Source organism: Diospyros lotus, chromosome 8 (assembly GCF_014633365.1).
Source record: "Diospyros lotus cultivar Yz01 chromosome 8, ASM1463336v1, whole genome shotgun sequence".
Lineage (NCBI taxonomy): Eukaryota > Viridiplantae > Streptophyta > Magnoliopsida > Ericales > Ebenaceae > Diospyros > Diospyros lotus.
This window is the reverse complement of record NC_068345.1, coordinates 6,959,482-6,984,383: the sequence shown is the minus strand read 5'-3', so window position 1 is coordinate 6,984,383 and position 24,902 is coordinate 6,959,482. Positions and strand designations below refer to the sequence as shown.

The 24,902-nt window shown below is 39.1% G+C and overlaps 2 protein-coding genes across 3 annotated transcripts; both read left to right on the top strand.

Moving 5' to 3' along the window:
* The first annotated feature begins 1,391 nt into the window (after positions 1 to 1,391).
* Positions 1,392 to 4,912, top strand: LOC127807403 (uncharacterized). 2 transcript variants are annotated; one of them, XM_052345227.1, is made up of 4 exons: positions 1,392 to 1,577; positions 1,692 to 3,040; positions 3,122 to 3,822; positions 3,901 to 4,912. In XM_052345227.1, the coding sequence occupies exons 2-4, from the start codon at positions 2,212 to 2,214 to the stop codon at positions 4,732 to 4,734; spliced, it is 2,364 nt and encodes a 787-aa protein (XP_052201187.1). In that variant the 5' UTR covers positions 1,392 to 1,577; positions 1,692 to 2,211; the 3' UTR covers positions 4,735 to 4,912. The 2 variants fall into 2 exon arrangements, with proteins under 2 accessions (XP_052201187.1, XP_052201185.1); XM_052345225.1 differs by having other exon boundaries at positions 1,392 to 3,040.
* Positions 4,913 to 16,639: 11,727 nt separating this feature from the next.
* LOC127807402 (aspartic proteinase Asp1-like) lies at positions 16,640 to 19,519 on the top strand. The gene is made up of 8 exons (XM_052345224.1): positions 16,640 to 16,937; positions 17,467 to 17,587; positions 17,679 to 17,905; positions 18,118 to 18,345; positions 18,426 to 18,564; positions 18,671 to 18,862; positions 18,977 to 19,049; positions 19,140 to 19,519. Exons 1-8 carry the CDS (start codon positions 16,777 to 16,779, stop codon positions 19,235 to 19,237), a joined length of 1,239 nt encoding a protein of 412 aa, XP_052201184.1. The 5' UTR covers positions 16,640 to 16,776; the 3' UTR covers positions 19,238 to 19,519.
* The last annotated feature ends 5,383 nt before the right edge of the window (positions 19,520 to 24,902 follow it).

Below are 24,902 nucleotides of genomic sequence, written 5' to 3'. Positions count from 1 at the left end.
TCACAAGATTGGCCAAGTCTTTCGGTTAGGCATGGCCCGGTAGCAAGTTTGCTTGACATGGCTTGCTAGGCTTGGTCATGCCTTGAGATGGTTTGGTTTGCTGAGTTTGGTCATGCCCACGTGTATGGTGCGTCATTGGTGGCAGTCAATGAGTAGAGTCACTTGATTATAACCGAGTGACTCTCAGCCAAATTTTGGCGTACGCCTTGACCCACTTGGTTATACAAGTGGTTTGTGAGGGCTTGTGGTGTGCCTTTGTGTGCATATTGCCTTACTCGTTATAACCAAGTGACTCTTGGCCAGATGGTTTGGTGTTTGTACTTTGTGGCCCATTCGGCCTTAATCCTTTGTAGCCCACTTGGCCCATTCGGCCTTGGCCACTTGGTCCAGCTTGGCCCGCTTTAGTTTCCAGCCCATCTCCATTACTTGGCCTACCCTCGTGGGTTGTAAACCCATTCCATCACATTTGGGCTGATTATTGAGTTTACAAATTTTAGTCACTGTCAAAGTGTCTTGTGTTAGTGATTCTACATAATTTGTTGTGAATATAATTATATTTATACACCATCATAATAGTTGATATTAACCAATATATAGTGTATTGTTTATATTAAATAATACATGTAAAGTTTCAATTCAAATATTAATAAATACTAGTCATATTAGTCAATATGGGGCAAAATCTCAAGTATCACATAATCCCTCTCAAAAAATAAAATAATATTAATTGTATGATTACAAAAATTAATTTTATATATCTTCACCCTTTTATATCTCTATTCTTCTATACCATATTATTTATTTATTATCATTAATTTTCTAACTACTACTTTATAATAAAGAATATAATAGAGATTTGTTATTGCATAATAAGTTAATTTAAAAGTATTGTTATGTTTTTATATTAAATCTCTGATTTAAGAAATGCCTGTGACAATGGTAATGATTTTATATAAAAATATTGCCAAAAATTTATAATTGTACATAACAGGGGCATACGCTAGTCTATATATATTATGAATCTATTATAACGACACATTTAAAATGAATGCACTCTATATTATTTATTATTGATGTCATATTATATTAATAAAAAATTAATATTTTATGCAGTAGAATATTAATAATCATGTTTGGAAATCAGACCATGGTTGTATTATAGCAATTACTTAAATTCAGGGGCAAATCTGGAAATTTCATCTAGTGAGGGAAAGTTTATAATTTAAAATTATCGTTAACAAAATTTATAAATTATAAAACCTCATTTTGTACGATCATTTGCAGAGACTTATTTTTCTAAATTAATTTTTTGATTTTTAAATCATTTAAGTCCTTCGTCATATCAAGCCTCTCGATATCCGTGTTCATGTCCACACGCTTCAGCCGTTGGGGCCATATAAAAGAGAAGACGCGGCCAAGTCTTCGCCACTTTCACGCAAGAATTCTTGGCGAACCTTCAGAGCTCTTGCAGCCTGCCCCCTTGCGCACCTACACTCTCTCGGTCAGAGCATAGTCACTCGGTCAAAGCGATCTCACTCGGTCAGAGCATACTCCTTCGGTCAGTACATACTCATTCGGTTAGTACTCTCACTCGGCCATTTGATTGCACCGACACACACGGCGTGCACGTTAACTCCTTACTTCGGTCATCATATGGGCTTGTCATTCATTCGCCATATTATTGTCCTTAGGCTACTGTTCACCAACGGAGTTGCTGTCTCCCACTCCCTTAATTGATTCCAGGATTCACCCAAAAGACTCATTAGATTAATTAATGCCAAGGCCTACCCTTGGTTAATTAATTAATTAATTCCACTCACCCCAATACAAAAGCCCACTCACTTGGTTATATTGCTGTCTGCTACCTTCTCTGTTAACTTTTCTGCCGCATCACATGATCCATTCTAATCCTTCCACTCATACTGTTTCGGTTGTTGGGCATCCTCTCGTGACCTTTAGCCAGGCCTCCCTCAATCAACCAATTTCAGCTTTGCAGAGATTCCTTCACCCGTGACTTTTTGGGCTTGGCTTTAGTCAATTTAACCGAGAGGGGCAGGGCGCCTCTCCCGCACCATAACCGAGTAATTTCGCTTGGTTTGGCTTTACCCGTTTTAACGAGAGACCTTAGTCAGTTCTTCCGCGGCACGTACACTTCTTCTCTTATTTTTCGGCTACACCCTTACTCTCCCGCAAGCTCCTGTCAAGGTAATCATGTCTAGGAGAAGGAACTCGGAGCCCCCGTATACTACTCCTACTCGAATTCCTGAAGGGACGACCTCCCAGCTAAGAATAAGAGATTTTCAAAGTGTCTGGGCAGCGATTCCCTCGAACTACGGTGTGAGATACCCCAGGCGAGATGAACCCCATCCCTGTAAGGTGGGCGAGGGCAGTCTTGGGATTCATTTTGCTTCATTCAAGGCGGGACTCCGCTTCCCACTGCCTGCCCTTATCATGGAGTGGCTACATTTTCATCGTATCGTGCCGGCCCAAATTCATCCTAATGGTTGGGCTCAATTGGTGGGCTTCACTATTCTTTGCCACCAGAGAGAAGTGGTCCCATCGCTCCACTTTTTGAGCTGTTTCTATAGGCTAAGGAGATCTAGCAAGCGGCGTCCTTTCTTCACGCTGCAAAGGATGACAGGGCTTGACCTATTTCATGAGCTTCCCAATAAGATCAATCGATTCGAGTCCCGGTGGTTCGTGGTCGATTTGCCGCCAAGTTGGGATGGCCCGCGCTTTTGGCGCTGGGATGATGATTACGATGAGGCAATCCCTCCTCCCAGGCATGTCCGAGCAGTATATCAGAATGCAATTAATAAGTTGGTGTCTCAGGGGCCTTGTGATCTGGCGGGCTTACTTTCCCTCAAGAACATAAGGGATGCAGGATGGGGTGTCACTCAGCTTGCACGCCAGCCCTCTTCTCCCTCTACTCTAATTGAATGGCAAAATAACGAAGGCAATGGGGAAGAGGATACGGAGGATCTTTTAGGGACATCATCACACACGTCCACCGTCCCACAGGGGCAGCCTTCTCCTAAGGGTAGACCTTCTATGTTGTTGAAATCTCTTTTCATTTGCCAGTTCCTTTGACTAACTCTCCTTCTCTTCTTTTACTTTGCAGAAATGGATCTTGTTAGGGAGGCGAATCGACAAAGGCGCGAGGAGGATGCCCGCAGTTCCGGGAAGAGTGCTAATCCTGTTTGCCCACCTAGGGGAGACGCCAATTCGAAGGGTGCTCACCAACTCGTTGCGCCTCAAGCTCAAAAAAAGACAGGCACATCGTCTAAAAGGACGGGCACGTCATCTCATAAGCGCCAACGCCTTAGGGAGGCGGAAGCGGGTGCTTCAGTGGATGCTCTTGACGCCGAACGATCTGCCCCTTCAGCTGAGGCTCTCTTGCCAGGTCCTCCACCTTTCGAAAGCATAGCCCAGGACCCCCTTCGCTCTCCCAGTTCCCAGGGGGGAGAAGCCGCTCCGTCTCAATTTGCTGGAGATCTCCATCGCAGCCATAACGAGTGCCGCCAACCTGTTGTTCCCCATCGCATGGACCGGAGGAGATTAAGGGAGGAAAGGTCCTTGATAAGCAATCCTCCAATTCTTCCGGCCATTGGGCCTTCGCTGGCCTCGATGCAGCTTCCTGATGGCACGCAACTACGGGGCAGGGATTTCCAATTTTGCCCAGGGGTGGTTGATACGGACACCGTGGCCGATCCAGGGGTCGGCGCCCGTCTCATGTATGCCTCCATATTACCCCGAGATGAGCGCCAATACTTTGGCAACTTCCCCCAGACTATGGACGAGCCCGAGCGAAAGTTGGTTGAAGTAAGTTGATTCGCTTATACTCATGCTTTCTTTTCAAGTGTATCTTCACCTTTCTAATGTTGGTTTGATTTTGTCTAGGCAGTTCAAGGGATGGTGGTATCTAACGCCATAGGGAGGGCTTACTCCGAGCGCATGGAGAACGAGGTGGCCAGGTGGAGGGACCTCCAGGCAAAGTGGGACGAGCGTCACCAAGTCCTCACATCACAGATCAGGCGACAAGAGCAGGAGATCGAGGGGCTGCGCGCCCAAATGTCGGTGGCTCGGGTCACTTCCTCATGTCTGAGGGGGGAGAATCAGGATCTTCGCGAGGCCAACAAGACATGGGAGCAGAAGTTTAGCGCCCTGCAGTTGACACATGAAGGTCTTCTTCAGGAGCATGCTCTGAGGGTAGCTGAGCTGGCTGAGAGCCGAAAGCAGGCACTGGCTCTTAGGACTTGGCGAGAGGAAGAAGAATCTGCCACACGCGCCGAGGCGGTGAAAGAATATCGCCTGTCCAAGGACTGCCAGGCAAGGAAGAGCCGCTACGCCTCTAGCTTCACCAAGTACGGCTTTTACCTTGCCCGCTCTTACTTGGAGACGCAGCGTCCAGAGGAGTCGTTCCCAGAGCTGGTCCTTACACCAGAGGTGGAGGAATTCGAAGCCCCTGATTGGCGCAAGTATGACCCTGACCCCACCAGCCCTAACACTTACATTAGATCTCGTCTTGTGGATGACTTAAGCAACTTGACGGGCCCGTGGGAGCCCTACTCCTTTGGCCCAGAGGGCGATGAGATGATCGACGCCCATCAGGACTTAGGGGTCGCTGGTAAGGATGGGGCCGAAGAGGTGCCTCCCGAGAATGCTCCTCCCACTGTCGAGCAAGAAGATGGCGAAATCCCGAATGCTCATGGTGATGTTGATCTCGCCTCCTGAAGATGCTCTTCCAGGGGGTCGTTTGCTTAGCTTTGGAGTGGATGTTTTTTCTTTCTTTCTTGTTTTCCTCTAGCTCTAGCATGTAATTTCCTTCTCTTAGCCCATCTCTAATGGCTCTCTCTATTCCACTCCCCCTTATATTATAGAGTTATGCTATTTGTATAGAATGATTTTTACATATTGATTTAGAGGGAGAGAATATCGTGATAAATTGACGATATTCTGAATTTAAATTGAAGCAATTTGTCGCGATAAATTGAATCTAAATGAAAATCGGCCAGGCCTCCCCTTCTTTGCTCTACCCACTTGCAATTTCATTGAAAATTTCTAGCGACCATCGACGAAGTTACCATTCTCCACCAATCACAGAGAAAGCGGGACAAATCGACTCGTTGTTGGATCAATGCCATCGTTCTGGCTGATTTGCCTTCTGCGATTGCTCCTGTCTCCGTCAGTCCTGTAGCTTATAGCGACAACATAGTTGGTCATGCGCTTCAGGCTCTGTTCTATGAGCTGCTTCCTCCATCTTCTGTCTCTAGCTTCCTCGAGACCTTTTCCTCGATCGCGAGTCGTAATGCCATCATTCTTTTCCTGATATCGCCATAGCCATCACCTTCAAGCTCATCGTAAAGGTATTGCCACTGCGGAACCACCAATCATCTTCGTCACCAACCTCTTCTTCTTCATCTCTATGTGGATTCACCTTAAGTGGCCACCAATGCTATTTTTCGATCAACCCCACAAGGTTGCTGTTGCTTGACGATTTGGATCTGCCTCCCTCTGATCATTGCTTCTAGATACAAGTCTTGTATTGTAATCAATATAATTTTAAATTGTTCTTCAAATTTCCAGATTGAAAATAGCTCAATGTTCTTCAATATTATTATTTTTTAACAAAAAAAGAAAATAGCTCCTTGTTTGTTGTCCATTTCTTTTTCTTGATCTTTTTACTTATTAGGAATTTGTTTATCAAATTTGATGTCTTCACAAATATATATGTGAACGCACTCAAAATTTAATAATAAGTTGATTTATGGTATATTTATGCAGATGTAAGTATTCCCTTAAGAGGAGATTTAAGGATTCAAACAATGCAACTTGAAAGTTGTAACTGCTCAAAATATTAATGTGAGGTCCCTTGCTTGGAGATCCCGAAAGCTCGTGAGCCTGGGATGGGAGTCTCAAAAGAGAAAGGTAAGACATCAAAAAGAAATTACTAGCTAAGCAAGATCCAGAAGGAAAAATACACTAGCACAGCGCAAGCTTGGTATATACATACATACAAACGGTAAAGTAATGGGGTGGCAACATCTGCGCACCCTCCAACAAAACTTGGGCACATGAGTCATGACATACAAAGCATAACAAGTAATCTTCTGTACCCTAAAACCACAAAACAACCCTAAGACTGTAGATTGGGATAACCTTATACAATCAACTACCTAAACACTAAGAAATTATTGTTCTCATCTTCGACTGTCGCTTTCCCTGTACTTGGAATGATGTAAAGTAAGGGTGAGTCATAAGACTCAACAAACAAATAAAAAAATAACGGTAAGGCTAGGAATAAAATTCCCCTTCTATCTACCACCCACAACATGCCATGTAGTGAATTAAGTGTCATACCAAACCGTGCATCATGTACTCAAGACTCAACACAAATATATATACCAATACACTTAACGATTCTTGGGCCCCACATAAAAAATGCACAACCTAGCACCCAAGTCCCAGCATACAAACCTGCCGCAATCATGAACTGGCTAGCATCATCCACATAGGCCCATGGCCCCCATAATATAATCCACATATGCCTGAGACTTTTATCATAACCATATCCCGGAGTTCCTGAGTCATAGCTACCTGGATCCCAACTCCATTCATAGCTATTAAGGGTTAACTCCATACTACAATCCATATCAAACTGTAACCATGCAATACAATAAATAATAGATGCAATAGCTTTTGCAGCATTAACTCGATAACAAGGCCTCTATAAGCTCAGCATCAGGCCATGTTACGCTTACATAGGAATTCACACAAGTGAATACTCTAAATGCATATGCTTGCCTAACATACACAAGTCAGGGCTTAACAGGCCAAATGTGTCATGTCAATGCTCACACTCCCAACACATATAAGCATGACCCCCCAATAAAGGCAAACCCAATCCCATGCACTACAATATCATGCGATATGTCACATAATGGCAGAGCCAGTCGATAGTGACCAGGCACCAGTCGACGATCCGTGACTCAGAACAACTGGTCAATAGTCTTCTTCAGGCTAGTTGAGGGTTTACTCCTTCATCGCTAGACAGTCGACGCACGCCTCACCGCTCGACAACTCATGCCTTTGTTATGACCACTTACACCTGATAGACCAAAAACTAAACCCCAACTTCTAGGAATCTAATCCTAGATTTGGTTTGACATCATTCCCAAGGAAATTGGGGCGATATAATACCCTGTAGGCATACAATAAATAAAACCTCAGTGAGTCTCTTATTTAATTTAAATTAATTTATACTAATGAGATCCTTAATTCATATAATTAATACTTGAAACCGAATCGAATTAAGGAAAGGAATGGAATTCATAAAACGAATGAATCTTGTAAAGGAAGTAAAAAGCTTACCTTTAATTATTGGATTTCAGTGTTTTTACTCCCCCATGCTGCTATATTAATACACGTTGTAAAATAATATAATCTTTCAAAATTAATAAAATCGCACCCAAAATTAAATTCTAACCGTAAGGAATTATTAATACAATTACTATTATTAAAATAAGGAATTGTTATTAATTTTCCTTGCTCATCGTATGGTAATCCTTGCTGCAAGGGCTTTGTTATGGCCAAGTGCTTGTAGCCAATTATTCTTGCGGCGCCATAGACCTTGCAACAAAAGACTCCTCTCGACAAGACCAAGACTTCCACTCAATAATTGACACGTGTTAAATCCTAATATCCTTGGGAATCGTGCCCTATAAATACCTAACTATAGGACACTAAAAGGGACTTCCAGATACGATAAAATTAGACACATTAACTACGTTTTTACTGTTTCTTACGAACAACTATCTACTTTCAGTACTGTTAGGCATTTGAGGGTTATCGCGGGTGAGGATTCCCATGAGCCTTCTAACTCATTTTTGAGTATCAATAGGGGAATGAGACATCTTTTGCGACAAAATCTCTTGTGGCGAATATCCTTGCAACAACTTGTCTTGTGGCAACATCCCTGCGTCAAGATCCTTGCTGCAACTTTCTTTGTAGCAACATCCTTGTGGCGAATATCCTTGCAACAACATTTTTTGTGGCGAATATCCTTGTGTGGCAAACATCCTTGTGACAACTTTTCTTGTCACAATATCCTTGCAGCAAGATCCTTATGGCAACATCCTTAAGGTAGTCTCACTCTTGTGGCAACCTTGTTGCACTAGACATAAAACTCAAGTACCTACAATAGTTGGTCCCACGTCATAAAATCTAATTATTATATTTTTGGCAACAATAATTTGGCGCCATTTGTGAGAAATTGAACAAGAAACCAAGACAGGATGGTGAGGATAACAAGGTCTGCTGGCCCAGGCAACCCAACTAATCAAGCTCGAAGAAATGCTCGGAACCAAATAGGCATCACTGACGATCCCAACCGAGGGCACCCCAACCTTTAGAGGCTCATGCGAATGAGGAGGAACATTCAAGAGATGCTCCTCATCTTGGGGAAAACCTGGTTGTTGGAATGAGGGGTAGAGGGCCATCTGAACAAGGTGAAGTGCACCTCGCAGAACTCGGGGGGCATATCATGAGGCAAGGACATTAGGTTCCATTGGTGACTCCGATAATCCAAGATTAGAATTTCCTTGGACAATCGTTAGCTCCCAAAAGAAACCCAATGACTATTTCAAGTCACCCTGACCTTTTAGGGGTGGCACCACCTACAGTCTTGTTGACAGATTATGAAAAGCTCAGACATAATTATGAGGAGTTAAAAAGAAGAAATGATGAGCTTCAAAGGAGTAACAAAGAGAATGGAAGAAAACAAGTAGGGAATAACCTCCTTGCTATAAAAGATGATGCCCAACATTCACCTGCCCTATGTGGAACTATTTGACGTGAAATGGGGGAGACAAAAGTCACACGTTGACCGATAGAGGACAACCTATCACAAGGTCCAAAGAGAGATGCCTTGGCCCAACAATTAGGTCCCAAGTTAGCTAAACTTGCAAGCTGAACATAACTGATGACGAGGAAATCACATATGTATGAGGAAATTGCCAAAAGTACCTTATTTAGAGCCCTTTACATATCTCATTCTCTAAAGGAAGACGCACAACAAGAGTCACTTAAGGCTGCAAATGTGAAACGAATCATTAAGAAGGTGTTAGAGCAAAAGCAGATGGTGACTGCTCCTAAGGAAACACCCACGAAAGGGATTCCCTTTGTCCGACGAACTTTTGCAACAATCAATACAGCCGGGGTTCAAATTGTCTCAGCTGTCGATTTATATATATAAAATAGTAAACCACAATTCATAACAAATATGGAAAATAAAACATGAAGTGAATCATGCATGCAGACTTGTCCACCTCATATGATTTTTCCTTGGATCCCAACACGAGCTCTGTTCAGTCTCAAAAAATTTATAACCCCATACTTAGGCACTTCCTTGTTATCACATGCAAGTTATGATCATACAATTTGCAAAAAAATATACATTGACCCTTACATTACTTTCGATGCCTTAATAGGCCTCTTTAAACGAATTCCTCCAAAGTGTTATAAACACCGATGTCACGTTTCAAAATTCTTTTAATAAAATTTAAACATAATAAATCAAAAGAATTATTTAAATAGATAAACTAAAACTAACTTCCATCTAATTTTAACCTTTTCGCACCTACCTTGTTCTTTAATCATGCTTGTTGCTTGCTTTCCCCAACTTTCCACTTTCACACATTTTGATTTATTCTTTGCCTCCATGTATTTATAGGCATTTTTCCTTATTGCCCCAAACTTGAGCTTCCTATCTCAAAATCTCTTGATAGAGACTCCATGTGTTAACATCATTAACTTTGTAAAACTATCTAATCAAATAAATTTCTAATCCCTTCCATGTTCAGTTCATTCTGTTTGTCATGCTACGTGGGCTCTAATTTACCACAAGTTACTAAGCAACCTCATCTTAATTCAAAGGGAAATTCTATTCGTAGCCATGCTTTTTGCTCTTCACACCCACTTTTTAATATATCTAAAATAACCTTGAACGAAAATTCAATTTTACCCTCTATTTTCTTCAATGCTTAACCACCCACATTACGCAACCACCTACAATCGCACTTTCTTCTCACCAGAGAAACTCTATAATTCATTTTGTATTATTTCATGCCTGCCATCGTAAAGCTATTTTCTCCTCATCATAGCAGAGAGGTCACTCATTCTTATTGTTTCACGCTTACCATTACTTAGTTATTTTCTCTCACCCAGTCGGAGTTAGCCATAGATTACTACAGTCAAATGTTGACGATGACGTGGGCAGAGTTTGACAACACCATAGCATAGAGTTTGCATGGTGTTGGCGCTGCTAGTGTCAGTGCCCTACATGCTTGATTTATATGGCTTCTAGCATATATATAATTAAGGGATTAATGATATAATTCTTGCAAATATAATAAAATATGTTATCATAATTTGATGTCGTATTTTCATTCATAACTCTCCAATCAATTCATATGAATGAGCCCTTAGATTTCCTAGTGAAAGTTTAATTCTTAAGTGTTAAGAATATATGACAAAAACTTTCGGATTAAGAATTTCTTAATAGTATTCCTAGTTCTTAGATTTCTCAAAAGTGGGCTATGATTAATTGATTAAGGATTGACACATGGGTTACTAACTTTAATTAGTATAAGATAGTAATGATAAATGATGGTGAATCGCATGTCATAATCCATGAGATGGATATAGTAGACATATGGGTAGATATTTGTTGAACATTTACCGAATGTGACCCACGTGATAGATCACATGGCTGAGAGGATCTATGATCTATCATAGGCTTTGATTATGTTATTGGTCCTTAGATTGGAGGCAACACAATTGTCTTATATGTCGGTTTTAGGAATTTGCCTTTGCTAAGAACCATTCGGTTACTGGATGGGAGATGCATTGTGTGGTCTCTGTGCAGTGGCGTATGAAGGCAGATAATTGCTAATATGATCCTTTGACTTTCGGCATGAGGTGGACATTTTATGAAATTAATGGTGGTTTTGATTGTAGAAACCCCTTTCTAGGGTATACATGATTGGAAAGTGTTTTCAATGTCGGAAGGAGTTTCGATGTGCCATCTTAATCATACCACATTGATCTTGGTATAGCTATCGAGTTAGTGAGTTTGATCAATTCATGACTCTCACTCGATCGAGATGCTAGTCAATTGAGGGATTATAATACATGAGAATAGAAAGCCCAAATAGGTTCTCTTTGAAGTAAGATTTCATTACTGGTAGGATCACCTTGACATAATGTTAGTTGTCACTCGTGGTCTTTCGGGGTACATCGAGGAGATTGAGAGATTTTCGTTGTAAACTAAAATGTTTGGTTAGTGTCAAAGGGGTTTGACGTATCCTGATTGCAGCTTAGTAGTGAATCTAGAAGGTCATATGCATATCCAAGTGTAGTGGTTGACTAAGCGATTAAAGCTAGAATCATCATTAAGAGTTAATGATATCACTGTTAAGAGTTAACGGATCGAATTCTAAAGGTTTAATTAATAGAAGCAACTGTCAAGAGTTGACATACATGTCGTTAAGAGTTAACGAGAGCCTCAATTTCATTATGAGATGATGAAAGGGTTATTAAGAGTTAATGGCAAACCTAAATGTAATTTTTAGAAATTTAGACAAAAAGGCCAAAAACGGTCGACAGGCCTTGGATGCTGTTGAAAGGATCAAAGGCTAGACCCGATCGACAGGTTGAGAATTGGTTGATAGTCTCGTGCCAAACGGTCGACAATTTCTTAGAACTATTGATCGTTTCTATCATAGAGAGTTGCAATTCGGCACAATCTTTTATTGTTTTCGCAATCAAATTGGACGACGCGTGGCTACGAAGGACTCAGGGAGGACTGCATGCATTTAGAGTGGTTATGCCTTGTCTATCCCTTATCCTCTATCTCTGTCCCCGTCGTTTGTCTTATTTTGGGATGATTAGGGTTTTTGGGTCTACATATATAAGAGAATGAAGAAGAAAACGTGGAAAGCTTTTGGTGGCTTTTGCGTGTGCGATTCTCTCTCGGCCTCAGCTCATTTTCTCTCATTTTAGAGCCCTTGAACCTTCTCTCCATTGCTTCTTGTTCTTTCATTGCTATTGTAGCAATTCCAACATAACAGTGAGACTGTTATTATTTTGGAATCCCCATTCCATTGAACCCAATTTCTATTTAATCACTAACAAGAAGCCTGACTAACACATAGGCATTCTTGTTGCTCTCATCCACCACTAGGAGCGTGGACTGACTAGGCCTCTCGTGTTTTCAGGGATTGGGTTAGTCACTTGAGGTGCTGTTCGGGAGTTGTGCGGAAAGCAAAGGTTGCTGCCTTGGAGGATATCCAACCTTTACTTCAAATCCAGACTGACAATGAGGTACATTTCTGATCCCTTTATAGTATGGTTTGCATATGATTATTGAAAACCGAGTCTTATAAGATGATTCTTGATTTTCTTTTGCTATGCTTGTATGTGTTTTCGGGAAAAAGTTTTTGAAAATCGACAAAACTCTTGCATGATGCACCAAATGTTGACATTCCTCTTTAGCCGCATGATCACAAGCTTGGCCAAGGCTCTTGGTTAAGCTTGGCTTGGTAGCAAGTTTGCTTGACATGGCTTGTTGGGCTTCGTCATGCCCATGCACGTGGCGCTCGTTGGTGGCGATCAATAAGTGGAGTTACTTGATTATAACTAAGTGACTCTCAGCCAAATTGTGGCATACACCTTTACCTACTTGGTTGTATAAGTGTTTGTGAGGCTTTCTAGTGTGCCCTTGTATGCATATTGCCTTACTCGGTTATAACTAAATGGTTGGGCGCTTATACTTTGTAGCCCATTGGGCCTAAATCCCTTGTAGCCCACCTTGTATGATGGTTCTAGCCCTTTGCTAAGCCAAGCCAACTTGACCTTAGCTCCTGATGGCCTTGGCCATTTCGTCCAACTTAGCTTGCTTTAATTTCTAGCCCATCTCCATTACTTGGCAGCCTCATGGGTTTTAAACCCATTCCGTCACATCTGGGTCAATTATTGGGCATAATAGGAAGTTCACAAATTTTAGTCATGGCCAAAGTTGTCTTGTGCTAGTGAGTGCATAGTTTGTTATGAATATAATTATATTTATACACCATCATAATAGTTGACATTAACTAATGTATAGTGTATTGTTTATATTAAATAATGCATGTAAAGTTTCAATTCAAATATCAATAAATACTAGTCATATTAGTCAATATTGGGCAAAATCTCAAGTATCACCCAATCCCTCTCAAAAAATAAAATAATATTAATTGTATAATTAAAAAAATTAATTCTATATATCTTCAACCTTTTATGTTGATATATATTCTTATATACCATATTATTTATTTATTATCATTAATTTTCTAACTACTACTCTATAATAAAGAATATAATAGAGATTTGTTATTGCATAATAAGTATAGTTATATTTTTGTATTAAATCTTTTGTTTCTATATATTATATAAATCTATTATAATGACATTTTTAAAGTGAATGTATTCGATATTATTCGTTATCGATATCATATTATATCAATAATAAATTCTATATTTTATGTAATACAATATTATATTATATTAATAATAAATTTAATATTTTATGCGGTAGAATATTGAAAATCAGACAATGCTTGTATCATAAGTTGGGGAAATTTTATAATTTAAAATTATCATTCACAAAATTTATAAATTATAAAACTTTAGTTTGCATGAAAGTAAATTTATGTTAAATCATACATTAACTAAATACAACAACACAACTTTCTTTACTAATAAAATTCACATATTTAATCGATATTTTCAAAATAAAAAAAAGAAATACACATATTGAAAGTTTTTCCATTATAATTATTCTCTACAAATTTTCATATTTTGAAAATGTTATAAATTTTTTTCATTATCGATAGCATCAAATATGTCTTTCTTAATTCAAGAATCTCCCATTTGATTGTGCAATCAGTTCTTCACCATCTTCATAGCAAAAAAACTCGTATCTATTAATACTCCGACAATAGGTAGAATTAAAACTAATCTCAATAGGTAGAATTAAAACTAATCTCACAAGCAAATACATTGAAGGAAATAAAATATTTCTTTTTTTCTTTACTAACTTTTGAGCAATATTACCAATACTTTGAAGTTCAAAAAATTCATTACTAGATTGCATGTTTATACTTTAGAGTTTTTTAAAATAGTATTCGGGAGAGTTGATAGTCTCCCAGTTCTTTTGATCTGTGAGAGACCATATCTCTAAGAGATTGAACATGTCTTTGAGAAACATAGTCTCTCGAAAATAGAAAGAACCAACAGACTATCAAATCTCATGAAGACTATTTAGGGAGACTTTCACAGTTTCTTAGAGATTGTAAAAACCTAAAATTGGCCATGTGAAATTTCTCTTAATTAGGGGGGTTTCTCAAATAAAGTGCAAATATGATAACTCTGACATTTAAAAATCCTTTTAAGAATTATGCAAAAAGAATAAACATTATCCATAAGAACCTAATTCTTGTAGATCTCGAAATGTCAAGATAAACATTTCCGTAAGAATCCTAATCCTAGTAGATATTGGTAAGCTTCATACTCCTCTAAGATAGTGTTTGTTAAAATCATTAAGATAAGATTGTATTAAAATAATGTTGGAATACTTTCCAAAATAAGATATGGAATGGCCAAGATAAGAATGATAAGCATTTCAAAATTTTTATCAAACTGTTTGTTAATTTTTTTGGAATACACTAGAGAACATATGTAACATTTTTTCTTATCTGTAAAGTCTAAAATATACTTATCCAGAAGGAAAGGGGGATAAGAGAAGCATATTTGAAAAATATTAGATAAAAAGCTATGTAATTTTTTTTTTAAGAGTGATCAGATAAATTTAACAAATATATTAAAAAAGATAAAAGTCTGAGATACTTTTTATATCTTATCTTTTTCATTTTATATCTTAATTAATAAACACTACCTAAATAAATAAGCATTCATTTAAAAAAAAGGTACACATCTACCATGGGAATTGCCTTGTGCCCTCTTATTCTTTTTCTTTTTTTTTTTGTGCAGAATTTAAGCGATTTAACGATGATATTTTTGGTTAATAAATTTGTTATTGTGTTCGAACAACAATACTACATTTTGAGTAAAATTACCAATACTATGAAGTTAAAAAAAATTCATTATTATGAATCTTAAGTTGACTTTGACGCGTTACCATCTCTACTTTTTTTTTAAAATAATAGTTCAGCAATTATGTAAAATTAATTGTTATTTTTTCCACCTAAACAAGCCTCTGAACTTTTATCTTCCTGTGTCACATGTAACCAAACTTTTAGGTTAATTATAGTTTGACCTCGTTACAAAATGAAAAACATTTCATTCATCTCACTCACTAAAACATTATAAAAAATAATTAAAAGTGAATGTCATTTCACTTTTTTAGCAAATAAGAATTAATTGTTAAATTGTGTGTTTATTAGAAAACTACCCATCAAAAGACTCTCTTATTGGAAGACATTTTTTTGAAACATCCCAATATATACATATTTCTATTTTGTGACATCATTTGACTTAAGTATATTTCTATTTCGTGACATCATTTGACTTAAGTATTGAAAAGCCTACGTGGGGTCGCATGCCTTTTAATTATTTTTGTGTTGTAGACCCATTTAGCGTTTATCCATTCGGAGACCCTCCGAATCCATCGAAAGACTAATCAGTAGATCGAGTTAGACATATATTAGCCCCTTTTGACGTTTCGAACCTTATTCCTTCACTTGAACTTTACCAAGCTGTTTTGTAAGATAAATAATTTTTGTTGTTATATTCAAACAGTAACATTTAACAAATAAGAATTAATTGTTAAATTGTGTATTTATAAGTTTTAGATATTAACTTAGTGTAACCATGTAATTTTAAAAAAAATAATATATACTTTACAACTTGAATTTTGTGCACTCCAAGGGCAAATAAAACTCCTATTCAATACAATTTTTTTTTCTTTTTACTTTTTTGCATGTACTTTCTTACAAGACAAACAAGTCTCAAATTTTCTTTTGCATATAGAATATTAGAGGTTAATTAATTATTACAATTCATTATTTGATTTTTATTAAATTGGTATCGTTGAATATCTATTATTAATTAGATTATTTAATCATATGGTCAATAATATAAAATAATGAAGTGATTTGTATACATTTTTAGTGCAATGGATATGGAGACGAAGGATTAAATATATTATTTGATGAATATGAATAAAAATAGTAATATTTGAAATGAGATATAAGTACAAGTAGAAGTAAATATATGTTTAGTAGTGAAATAGATGATATTTAAGATGTAAGATTTATAAAGCCACTACGATGCATTGAGAGGCAAAGTATGATATTTTTTAATCCAATTAAGCTCCCTACCAAAGTGGCATCCATTGAGCTCCCGTAAAAAGAAGAGGGGGTGTGAGTGTAGTATTTTCTAAATAAATGGGCTTAAGTGATATTTAATTATAGCATTTTGGGGGGTCCAAGTGTAAGTTGTCCCCAATTTTTGGCGGCCCCGCGTAGGGAAGTTTCAGCGTAGACTTGGCGAAGAAGGAAGAACAGTACAAAACAAAAACGAGTTGAGCTGGCCGGTTCTGACCTGCCCCTTCGCAGAACAACTCACTCTTTTCCCGATCAATCCGCAAGTCTTCAAGTCTTCTGAAGTCTTGCTTGTTCATTTCAATTTTTTCATTACCCCTCGGCATCTTCGATCGAGATGGGTGATAGAAGGAAGGGGTGGCCATCCATGGCAGTGATTTTCCTGGCCCTGTTCTTGACCGCTCAAGTCTGTTTCTCGGCTGCCAAACAGCCTCCCGTCGGCGCGAAGTTACAATCCTCCGTGGTTTTACCTGTTCAAGGAGATATCAACCGCAATGGGTATGTTTTGTTCGGTTCTCTGAATTTTCATGTTTCATTCTTTCTTCGATTTGTGTATATAATCACCAGTTTATTTTCTGGGGATTCGTAGGTTATGGTTAATTGCTCCACTCATCAATCAATGTGTAATTTTTATAGTTTTTGGCATCTCCAAGAGGGGTGCTACTAAGAATTCTTGATTTCGAGGATTAGACACGGTTCTGATACTCTCAATTTGCTCATTTGCATCAATTGGAGATTAGATGATTCATGTTCCAATCAATTAAAAATTCTGTAGTCATAAACTGCTCCAAAATCCATTGATCCATGCGATTTCTTTGATTCAAGTGGGGTTCAATGTTATTTGTTCTGTTTAAACTAGGATTGCTGGAAAACTCGTCTGAATTTGACGATCAGGGGGTGATCCCTACTTGAATCAATTCATTGATCAAACAACGCTTTGCTCAGACATGCCTGGGTTTCACTGAATCCATGGATTGTATTTTTCTTCTGATCATTATCATAACTAGGTTGTTGTTTCAATTTGCAGAGCTCTATATACTACCATACATATAGGGAACCCACCCAAGCCATACATTCTGGATATAGACACTGGCAGTGATCTTACTTGGGTCCAATGTGCAGCTGCACGAAATGCCAAGTTACTCAAGGTAAAATTTTTGGGGTCAATTTTTAAGTACTTTAAGAACTTTTGTCCATCTTTTCCTCGTTTTTCTCTCTATCTTGACTCCTGCAATGTAGGGCCCTAACAGTCCATACAAGCCGAAGAATAATGCCTTGTTCTGCAAGGACCCCCTGTGTCCCTTTGTTGAGAAACCAGCCAATTACCCTTGCGAGGCGCCAAATGATCAATGTGACTATCAGGTTGATTATGCTGATTCTGGTTCATCTCTTGGCGTGCTGGTCCGGGACTACTTTACCCTCAAATCCACAAATGGTCATGATCTTAAACTCTCTCTGGCTTTCGGGTGTGTAGCTCGCCTCTTTCCTTGAACAAACTTAACATTCGCAGTGTAAATGCATCTGCTAAAAGCCTTTTACTATTCGCGTTCCCGATAATACAAGAATAAGGAAATGTTTTGATTAATTTAAAGCCTTGTTGGGAACAGCCACTGGAATCTGTTGAATCTGTTGATTATATTTGTTGGATATCTGATACTTTCATATTTCTCATCTTTAGGTGTGGATACGATCAAGAATTTTCAGGTCCACATCCTCCTCCTTATGTAGATGGAGTACTTGGCCTTGCCAATGGCAGATCGAGCATCGTGTCCCAGCTAAAAGGTTTAGGCGTGACAAGGAATGTATTCGGCCATTGTTTTGGCAGGCAAGGGAAAGGATTTATTTTCTTCGGAGATGTGCCGTTGCCTTCGGGACTTGTCTGGGCTCCAATGTTTCCCAATCCAGGGTGAGAAGCATTCCCTTCGAACTCTGTTTTGCTACAATTACAATGTGCTTTCTGATCAACGTACTAATGGTTTCTCTCAGGAACCACTACATGTTAGGACCTGCCGACCTTTTTGTTAGCAGGGACGCTCCAGCAGCCACGAGTCTTAATGTAGTTTTTGACAGTGGGAGTACCTATACTTACCTCAATTCCCAAGCTTATAATGCCACAGTTTCCCTGGTAAGTTTGCTAGATTTCCATCTTCTCCTTATGAAGAAGAAGAAGAAGAATAGATTTCCATCTTGTCTTTGTGAGAAATTAACTAATCCACAACTAGCATTCTTAGATCAAGAGAGCGTTAGAGGGAAAGCCATGGACTGTAGTCAATGATGGCAGTCTCCCTCTCTGTTGGAGAGGTGCAAAGCCAGTGAAGCACATTGATGCAGTCAAGAACAGTTTCAGCCCCCTGGTACTAAGCTTCCCGAAGGTGAAGAATGCTGCTTTTGTATTGCCACCAGAAGCTTATCTCCTTGTCACTGTGAGCACCTCTTGAGACTTGCTTTACTACCTAACTGGTTTGAAACCAAAACCAGAGAAAGCAATCATATTGAATGAATGATGCTAAACAACCTGCTGCTTCTTGTTTTCGCAGCCTCGGGGCAATGTTTGTCTGGGGATCTTGAATGGAGCTGATGCAAATCTAGGAAACTTGAACGTAATTGGAGGTAAGAACTCCTAGAAACACAAATAAACAGATATACTGATAGAAGCTTAATCACACAGCATATTTAAACCCCCTTTCTTGAATCCCGTAGATATTTCCCTGCAAGACAAGTTAGTGGTTTACGACAATGAAAGACGGATGATCGGATGGGCTTCTAAATACTGCAACAAACTTCCAGCTGGGGCTTGAAATTTTTTCTGGTAGTCAGTCATCTTCCATTAGATCATTCACTTGAATTTATTTTCCTCTGTGGTGATTAGATTATAGTGAGGGTTGGGTTCATTCTTGGCTGTTAGGATAATGTCCTGTATTTATCCATGCAATTTATATTTTGAAATAGTTTGAATAGGTAGGACTTATACCTAGTCTCTAGGATGTGGTTTATCCAATCCGTATGATTAGGAGATTAGTTAGCTTTCTGTATTATAAAATCATTCCAAATCCTATGTAACACATCATTCAAAGCTTAAACCTTGTTATGGCATCAGAGCTCTAACAGCCTAATCGGCTATCGTATTCCGATCCAAAATCCTCAACACCTTCCCTCAGAAATAGCCAGACTTCTCAGAGAATTTGCCGTCAATTTCATGGCTTCAAACCCAGCTAATACAGCAACCCTCGCTGCTGCATCACTTGTTCCAAACATGGGATTGTCATTCCCATCGGTCTCGATTAAATTAGACCATGATAACTTTTATGTGTGGAGTGCGACAGTGAAGGCTGCATTTGGAATTAGAGGCTTTCATACTCAATGACCCACCTGCTACACAATCAGCTTCTGTTAGCTCTGTGTCCGACACCTCCGCAACACCGACTTCCATCACGTTGTGCCCTCGAAGAGACAAGTTGGTCCTCCTTTGGCTCCGCTCCACGATCAGTGATCGGCTACTAGGTAATATTACCAATGCCAAAACTTCTAGGGATGCATGGCTTACCCTTGAAAGAATATTTAAATCCCAAACTCGTGCACGTGTGATGCAAATACGTATGCAGCTTCAAACCATTACAAAGGGTTCCATTTGAATCCAACTGGCTTGAGAGATGGATTTATTTGCACAACTTTTTGGCTGGACTAAATAACATTGAAATATGGAAAAAACCTCTGATAATATAGAGCTTAGTAGGAGGCTCCCTTCCTTTATTAATCACGTATTTAGTAACAGAGATGTCAAGCAGACGAACTTGACACTACCATCACTGTAGATGGTGGATGGGTTGGGCATAGGCCTGGCCCACTCATGATCAATATACTAATTATATATTTGAAATATATATATCGATTTATATATTTTGTGCATGGTATATGCATATATATATTAATATAATATATAGTTGTCTTATATATGACTATAAATTAAACATATAGGCAGCAATTGATAATTTGATATATTTATTTACTTAATACATCATTTGCATATTTTATACGATACTATACTTTACATAAATCATATTCATGCATACTTGCATTAATTTCAAAATGGTCAAATAAGATTTGAAATTTATATATCTAAGAAAGTAATACTAAACACACACAAGTATTTCAAATTAATTTCAAAGCCTGGCAAGAAGACAGGCTGGGCCTAGTGCATGTCCAAAGCTTCCATGCCACTTTGCGCGGTTGGATTGATATCTTTACAGTAATATGCAACTTGGCAGCCAAGCAATTATGAGTGCCACAAACGCATAATTACAGTTAATAATTAAAAACCAATATCTTATTTATTTATTTATTTTTTAATTCACCTGGAGTGTCCGAGTTTCGCCCGATTAATCTCTAGAGACGGATGACCTTACCTTTTCTCCTGGATAAATTCAGATACGATCACAAGTTATACACACTTAGAACTGGACATTTGACTCAATTCATGCGGGACTTGCATTCCAACTTTATTGCTGCCTTCCAATCTTATTGTTGTATTTCAGCAATAATTTTGTCTTTCAAATCACCACATTAATTTGAACCTCAATACTTCGTATGAAACTCTAAATATTTTATCACTATAAATTCATTATCTTTTATTAATATAAAAGACTAAATGTGTACAATCACTCTCTAATGTAGTTACCCAATAATTATGCATTCTACCATAAATTATGATTTTCAACAAGGATAGTAATGGGTTGACTTTAGACATAATTTTATCTTTCTAAGTATCAATAGTAAAAAACAAGGGGAAAAAAAAAAATCTTCAACGGAAGTAGAATAGGGTCTTAGACTTTGTCTAATTAAGATACTATATCTTATTATATCCTGTTTACTTAAAGTTTACATGTATTTAACTTAAATTATAAGAATATACAAAATTCTAAGAACTTATTTATGAACAGCAAACAAGTGTTATTAAGGTATTTGAATAACTTGGTCAACAAACTTAACACCAACTTATTTTCTGATGAGGGAATATTTAAGGGGGGGCAATTTTACTGTACTACCTCTAGGAGGTTACCATTAACTTGGAGCCATGTGTGCCAGTAAAGGTCAATATGCGATTGCCACGTGTCAAGTCTTAGGAGCTCCACTTATTCTTATAATCTTTATTATGATTTTGAACTGACAAGAGATAAAGAGGAATATTCAGTCAACCAATAATATCTCTAAATATCCCAAGAATTATCTCTATTAGGGAATATTATCTTTTCTCCCCATAGAAAGGGGATCAACCTCTCTTTTTGAAATATATCTTATCTCCTAAGGGAAAGGCTAACGGACATCTATAAATAGAGTACAGTCTCTACAGGTATGGGGATCTGATTCTTAAGGGACTCTTTTATTATCTTCCATTACTATTATATTCCTCAGAAATTCGTGAACTGACTTAAGCGTCGGAGGGATCACGAGGAGCGAGTCGCCCCCCCTTTTTGGCAGGTACTTGGTTTGAGACAGAAGAAGGTGATCGGCTCCACATCATCAATTGGCGCCCACCGTGGGGCCCTCGTTTTTCTTTTTGTCTGCCAAGTATAATCTCAAGCCACTCGAAGCACAATCAGATTGAGTGGGAAAGAAAAGGTTTCACGTATGTGGTCTCATTAACGGTATGCTCCCTGGTTTAATATTTATACATCGATCACTGTTACATAAAAGGAAAAAAATAGCTGGAGGCACTATGCGTATCAACTATTAATTTATGTGTGTAAAGATCAATTTTTGTATGTGTCAATTTTCGCTGTTTTCCCATAAGCTTGGCTCTTATGTGACCTCATTAACGGCTTCCGAAAAAATGGGAGAAGAAATTGGGAGCGGTAATCCAGGAGAAAGAAGATGTTCATCTTATTTTATAGATCCTATGAGGCTTGATTTTGCCATCCTATGTGGCTTTATGTTAAAATAAAACCTTTTAGAGGCTGGGAAAAAAAGACAAACAGAATCAATGAATGAAGTTTCACGGCAGCAAGGTACTGCTAATTTTTCTAATCCATTGAGTTTATGTGTTTGTTTATCATCGTTGCTTATTAATTGCGCTTGTTGAGGTCAAAAACCTTAAGATGATGAAGCTTGATTTTGTTCATGCTGTATACATTATATTTTTCTGGCCTATCTTTTGGGCTACAACGTCAATAAAGGGCTTTTCCAATAAGCATAGCATCTTTTTCTACCCATGGGGGTTTTATTCCATGACGGTAGCAAGGGCCAAATTGGGCTAGCTTCGAACCCTCAAAGAGATGGCCAATGGTTAGTAGGATGCATCTTTGCATGACAAGACGGTAGAGATGGCTATCGCGGACATAGGCATCAAGACCAAACCGCGAAAATAAAATATGAATATTATTTTGGATTGCGGACGTAGACATTTCGCCAAACCGCGAAGACAAAATACGAGCATTATTTCGGAATACGGACGTAGGCATCAAGACCGAACCGCGAAGGCAAAATATGAACATTATCTCTGATTGCGGACGTAGGCATCAAGCCGAACCGTGAAAACAAAATATGGATGTTATTTCGGATTGTGGAAGTAGGCATTTCGCCGAAAATAAAATATGGATATTCTTTAAAATCCCGTCATCAACTACAATCCAAGCCAGCATGTGCACATGAAGACTGAGGGTCTGAAATGCCTCGACAACGCAAGAGTAAAGGATCAGATGTGATCCTCAGGGGGCCTTGAACCCCCGAACACTCAAAAACAAAGGATCAGATATGATCCTCGAGGGGCCTCGAACCCCCGAACACTCAAAAACAAAGGATCAGATATGATCCTCGAGGGGCCCCGAACCCCCGAACACTCAAAAACAAATGATCACTTATGATCCTCGAACTATTGACAACTCAAAATCGAAGGTTCAAAGGGGACCACCCCTACTAATTAAGGCACCAGTTCGGAGGCTATGAACCTCCGCCAAATGAAGACCAAATGGGACCACCCCTACTAATTAAGGCATCAGTTCGGAGGCTATGAACCTCCGCCAAATGAAGACCAAAGGGGACCACCCCTACTAATTAAGGCATCAGTTTGGAGGCTATGAAACTCCACCAAATGAAGACCAAAGGGGACCACCCCTACTAATTAAGGTACCAGTTCGGAGGTCACGAACCTCCGCCAAATGAAGACCAAAGGGGACCACCGCTACTAATTAAGGCACCAGTTCGGAGGCTACGAACCTCTGCCAAATGAAGACCAAAAGGCATCAGTTTGGAGGCTACGAACCTCCGCTAAATGAAGACCAAAGGGAACCACCCCTACTAATTAAGACACCAGTTCGGAGGCTACGAACCTCCGCCAAATGAAGACCAAAAGGCATCAGTTCGGAGGCTACGAACCTTCACCAAACGAAGACCAAAGGGGACCATAGCCTCAACCAACACAGCTTCGGCCAACGGCCCCAAAGGCAAGGCACGCAGCCTCGACCAACACAGCTTCGGCCAACAGCGCCGAAGGCAAGGCACGCAGCCTCGACCAACACAGCTTCGGCCAAACGGCCCCGAAGATAAGGCAAGCGGCCTCGGCCCCCACAGCCTCAGCCAGCGGCCCCGAAGATAAGGCACGCGGCCTCGGCCACCATAACCTCGGCCAGCGGCCCCCGAAGATGAGGAATGCGGTCTTGACCAGCATAGCCTCGGCCCTAGGCCAAAAATAATGATAAATATATATATATATATACATACTAATTTAAGAGCTGTTCCCTTTCTACCATAGGAAAATCCCCGAACGTCTCTATCACCTCAAGCGACCTAATCACCCTCTACATGGGAAGAGTGAAAGGGCACTGGAAGACTTAAAAAGCGAATTCAGCATATGAGACTGCTAACCCAATTTTTAGTAGAACTTTTTTACAGAGGCTCAGAAAAACAATGACAACTACTCCTTCAATTGCCCAACCTCCTCACTCGATCAGCTCAAGGAGTGGGGGGCAAGTGATGAGGGAATATTTACAGGGGGCAATTTTACTGTACTACCCCTGGGAGGTTACCATTAACTTGGAGCCATGTGTGCCAGTAAAGGCCAATATGCGATCGCCACGTGTCAAGTCTTAGGAGCTCCACTTATCCTTATAATCTTTATTATGATTTTGAACTGACAAGAGATAAAGAGGAATATTCAGTCAACCAATAATATCTCTAAATATCCCAAGAATTATCTCTAATAGAGAATATTATCTTTTCTCCCCATGAAAAAGGGATCAACCTCTCTTTTTGAAATATATCTTATCTCCTAAGGGAAAGGCTAACGGACATCTATAAATAGAGCATAGTCTCTACAGGTATGAGGATCTGATTCCTAAGGGACTCTTTTATTATCTTCCATTACTATTATACTCCTCAAAAATCCGTGAACTGACTTAAGCGTCAGAGGGATCACGGGGAGCGAGTCCCCCCCCTTTTTTGCAGGTACTTGGTTCGAAACAGAAGAAGGTG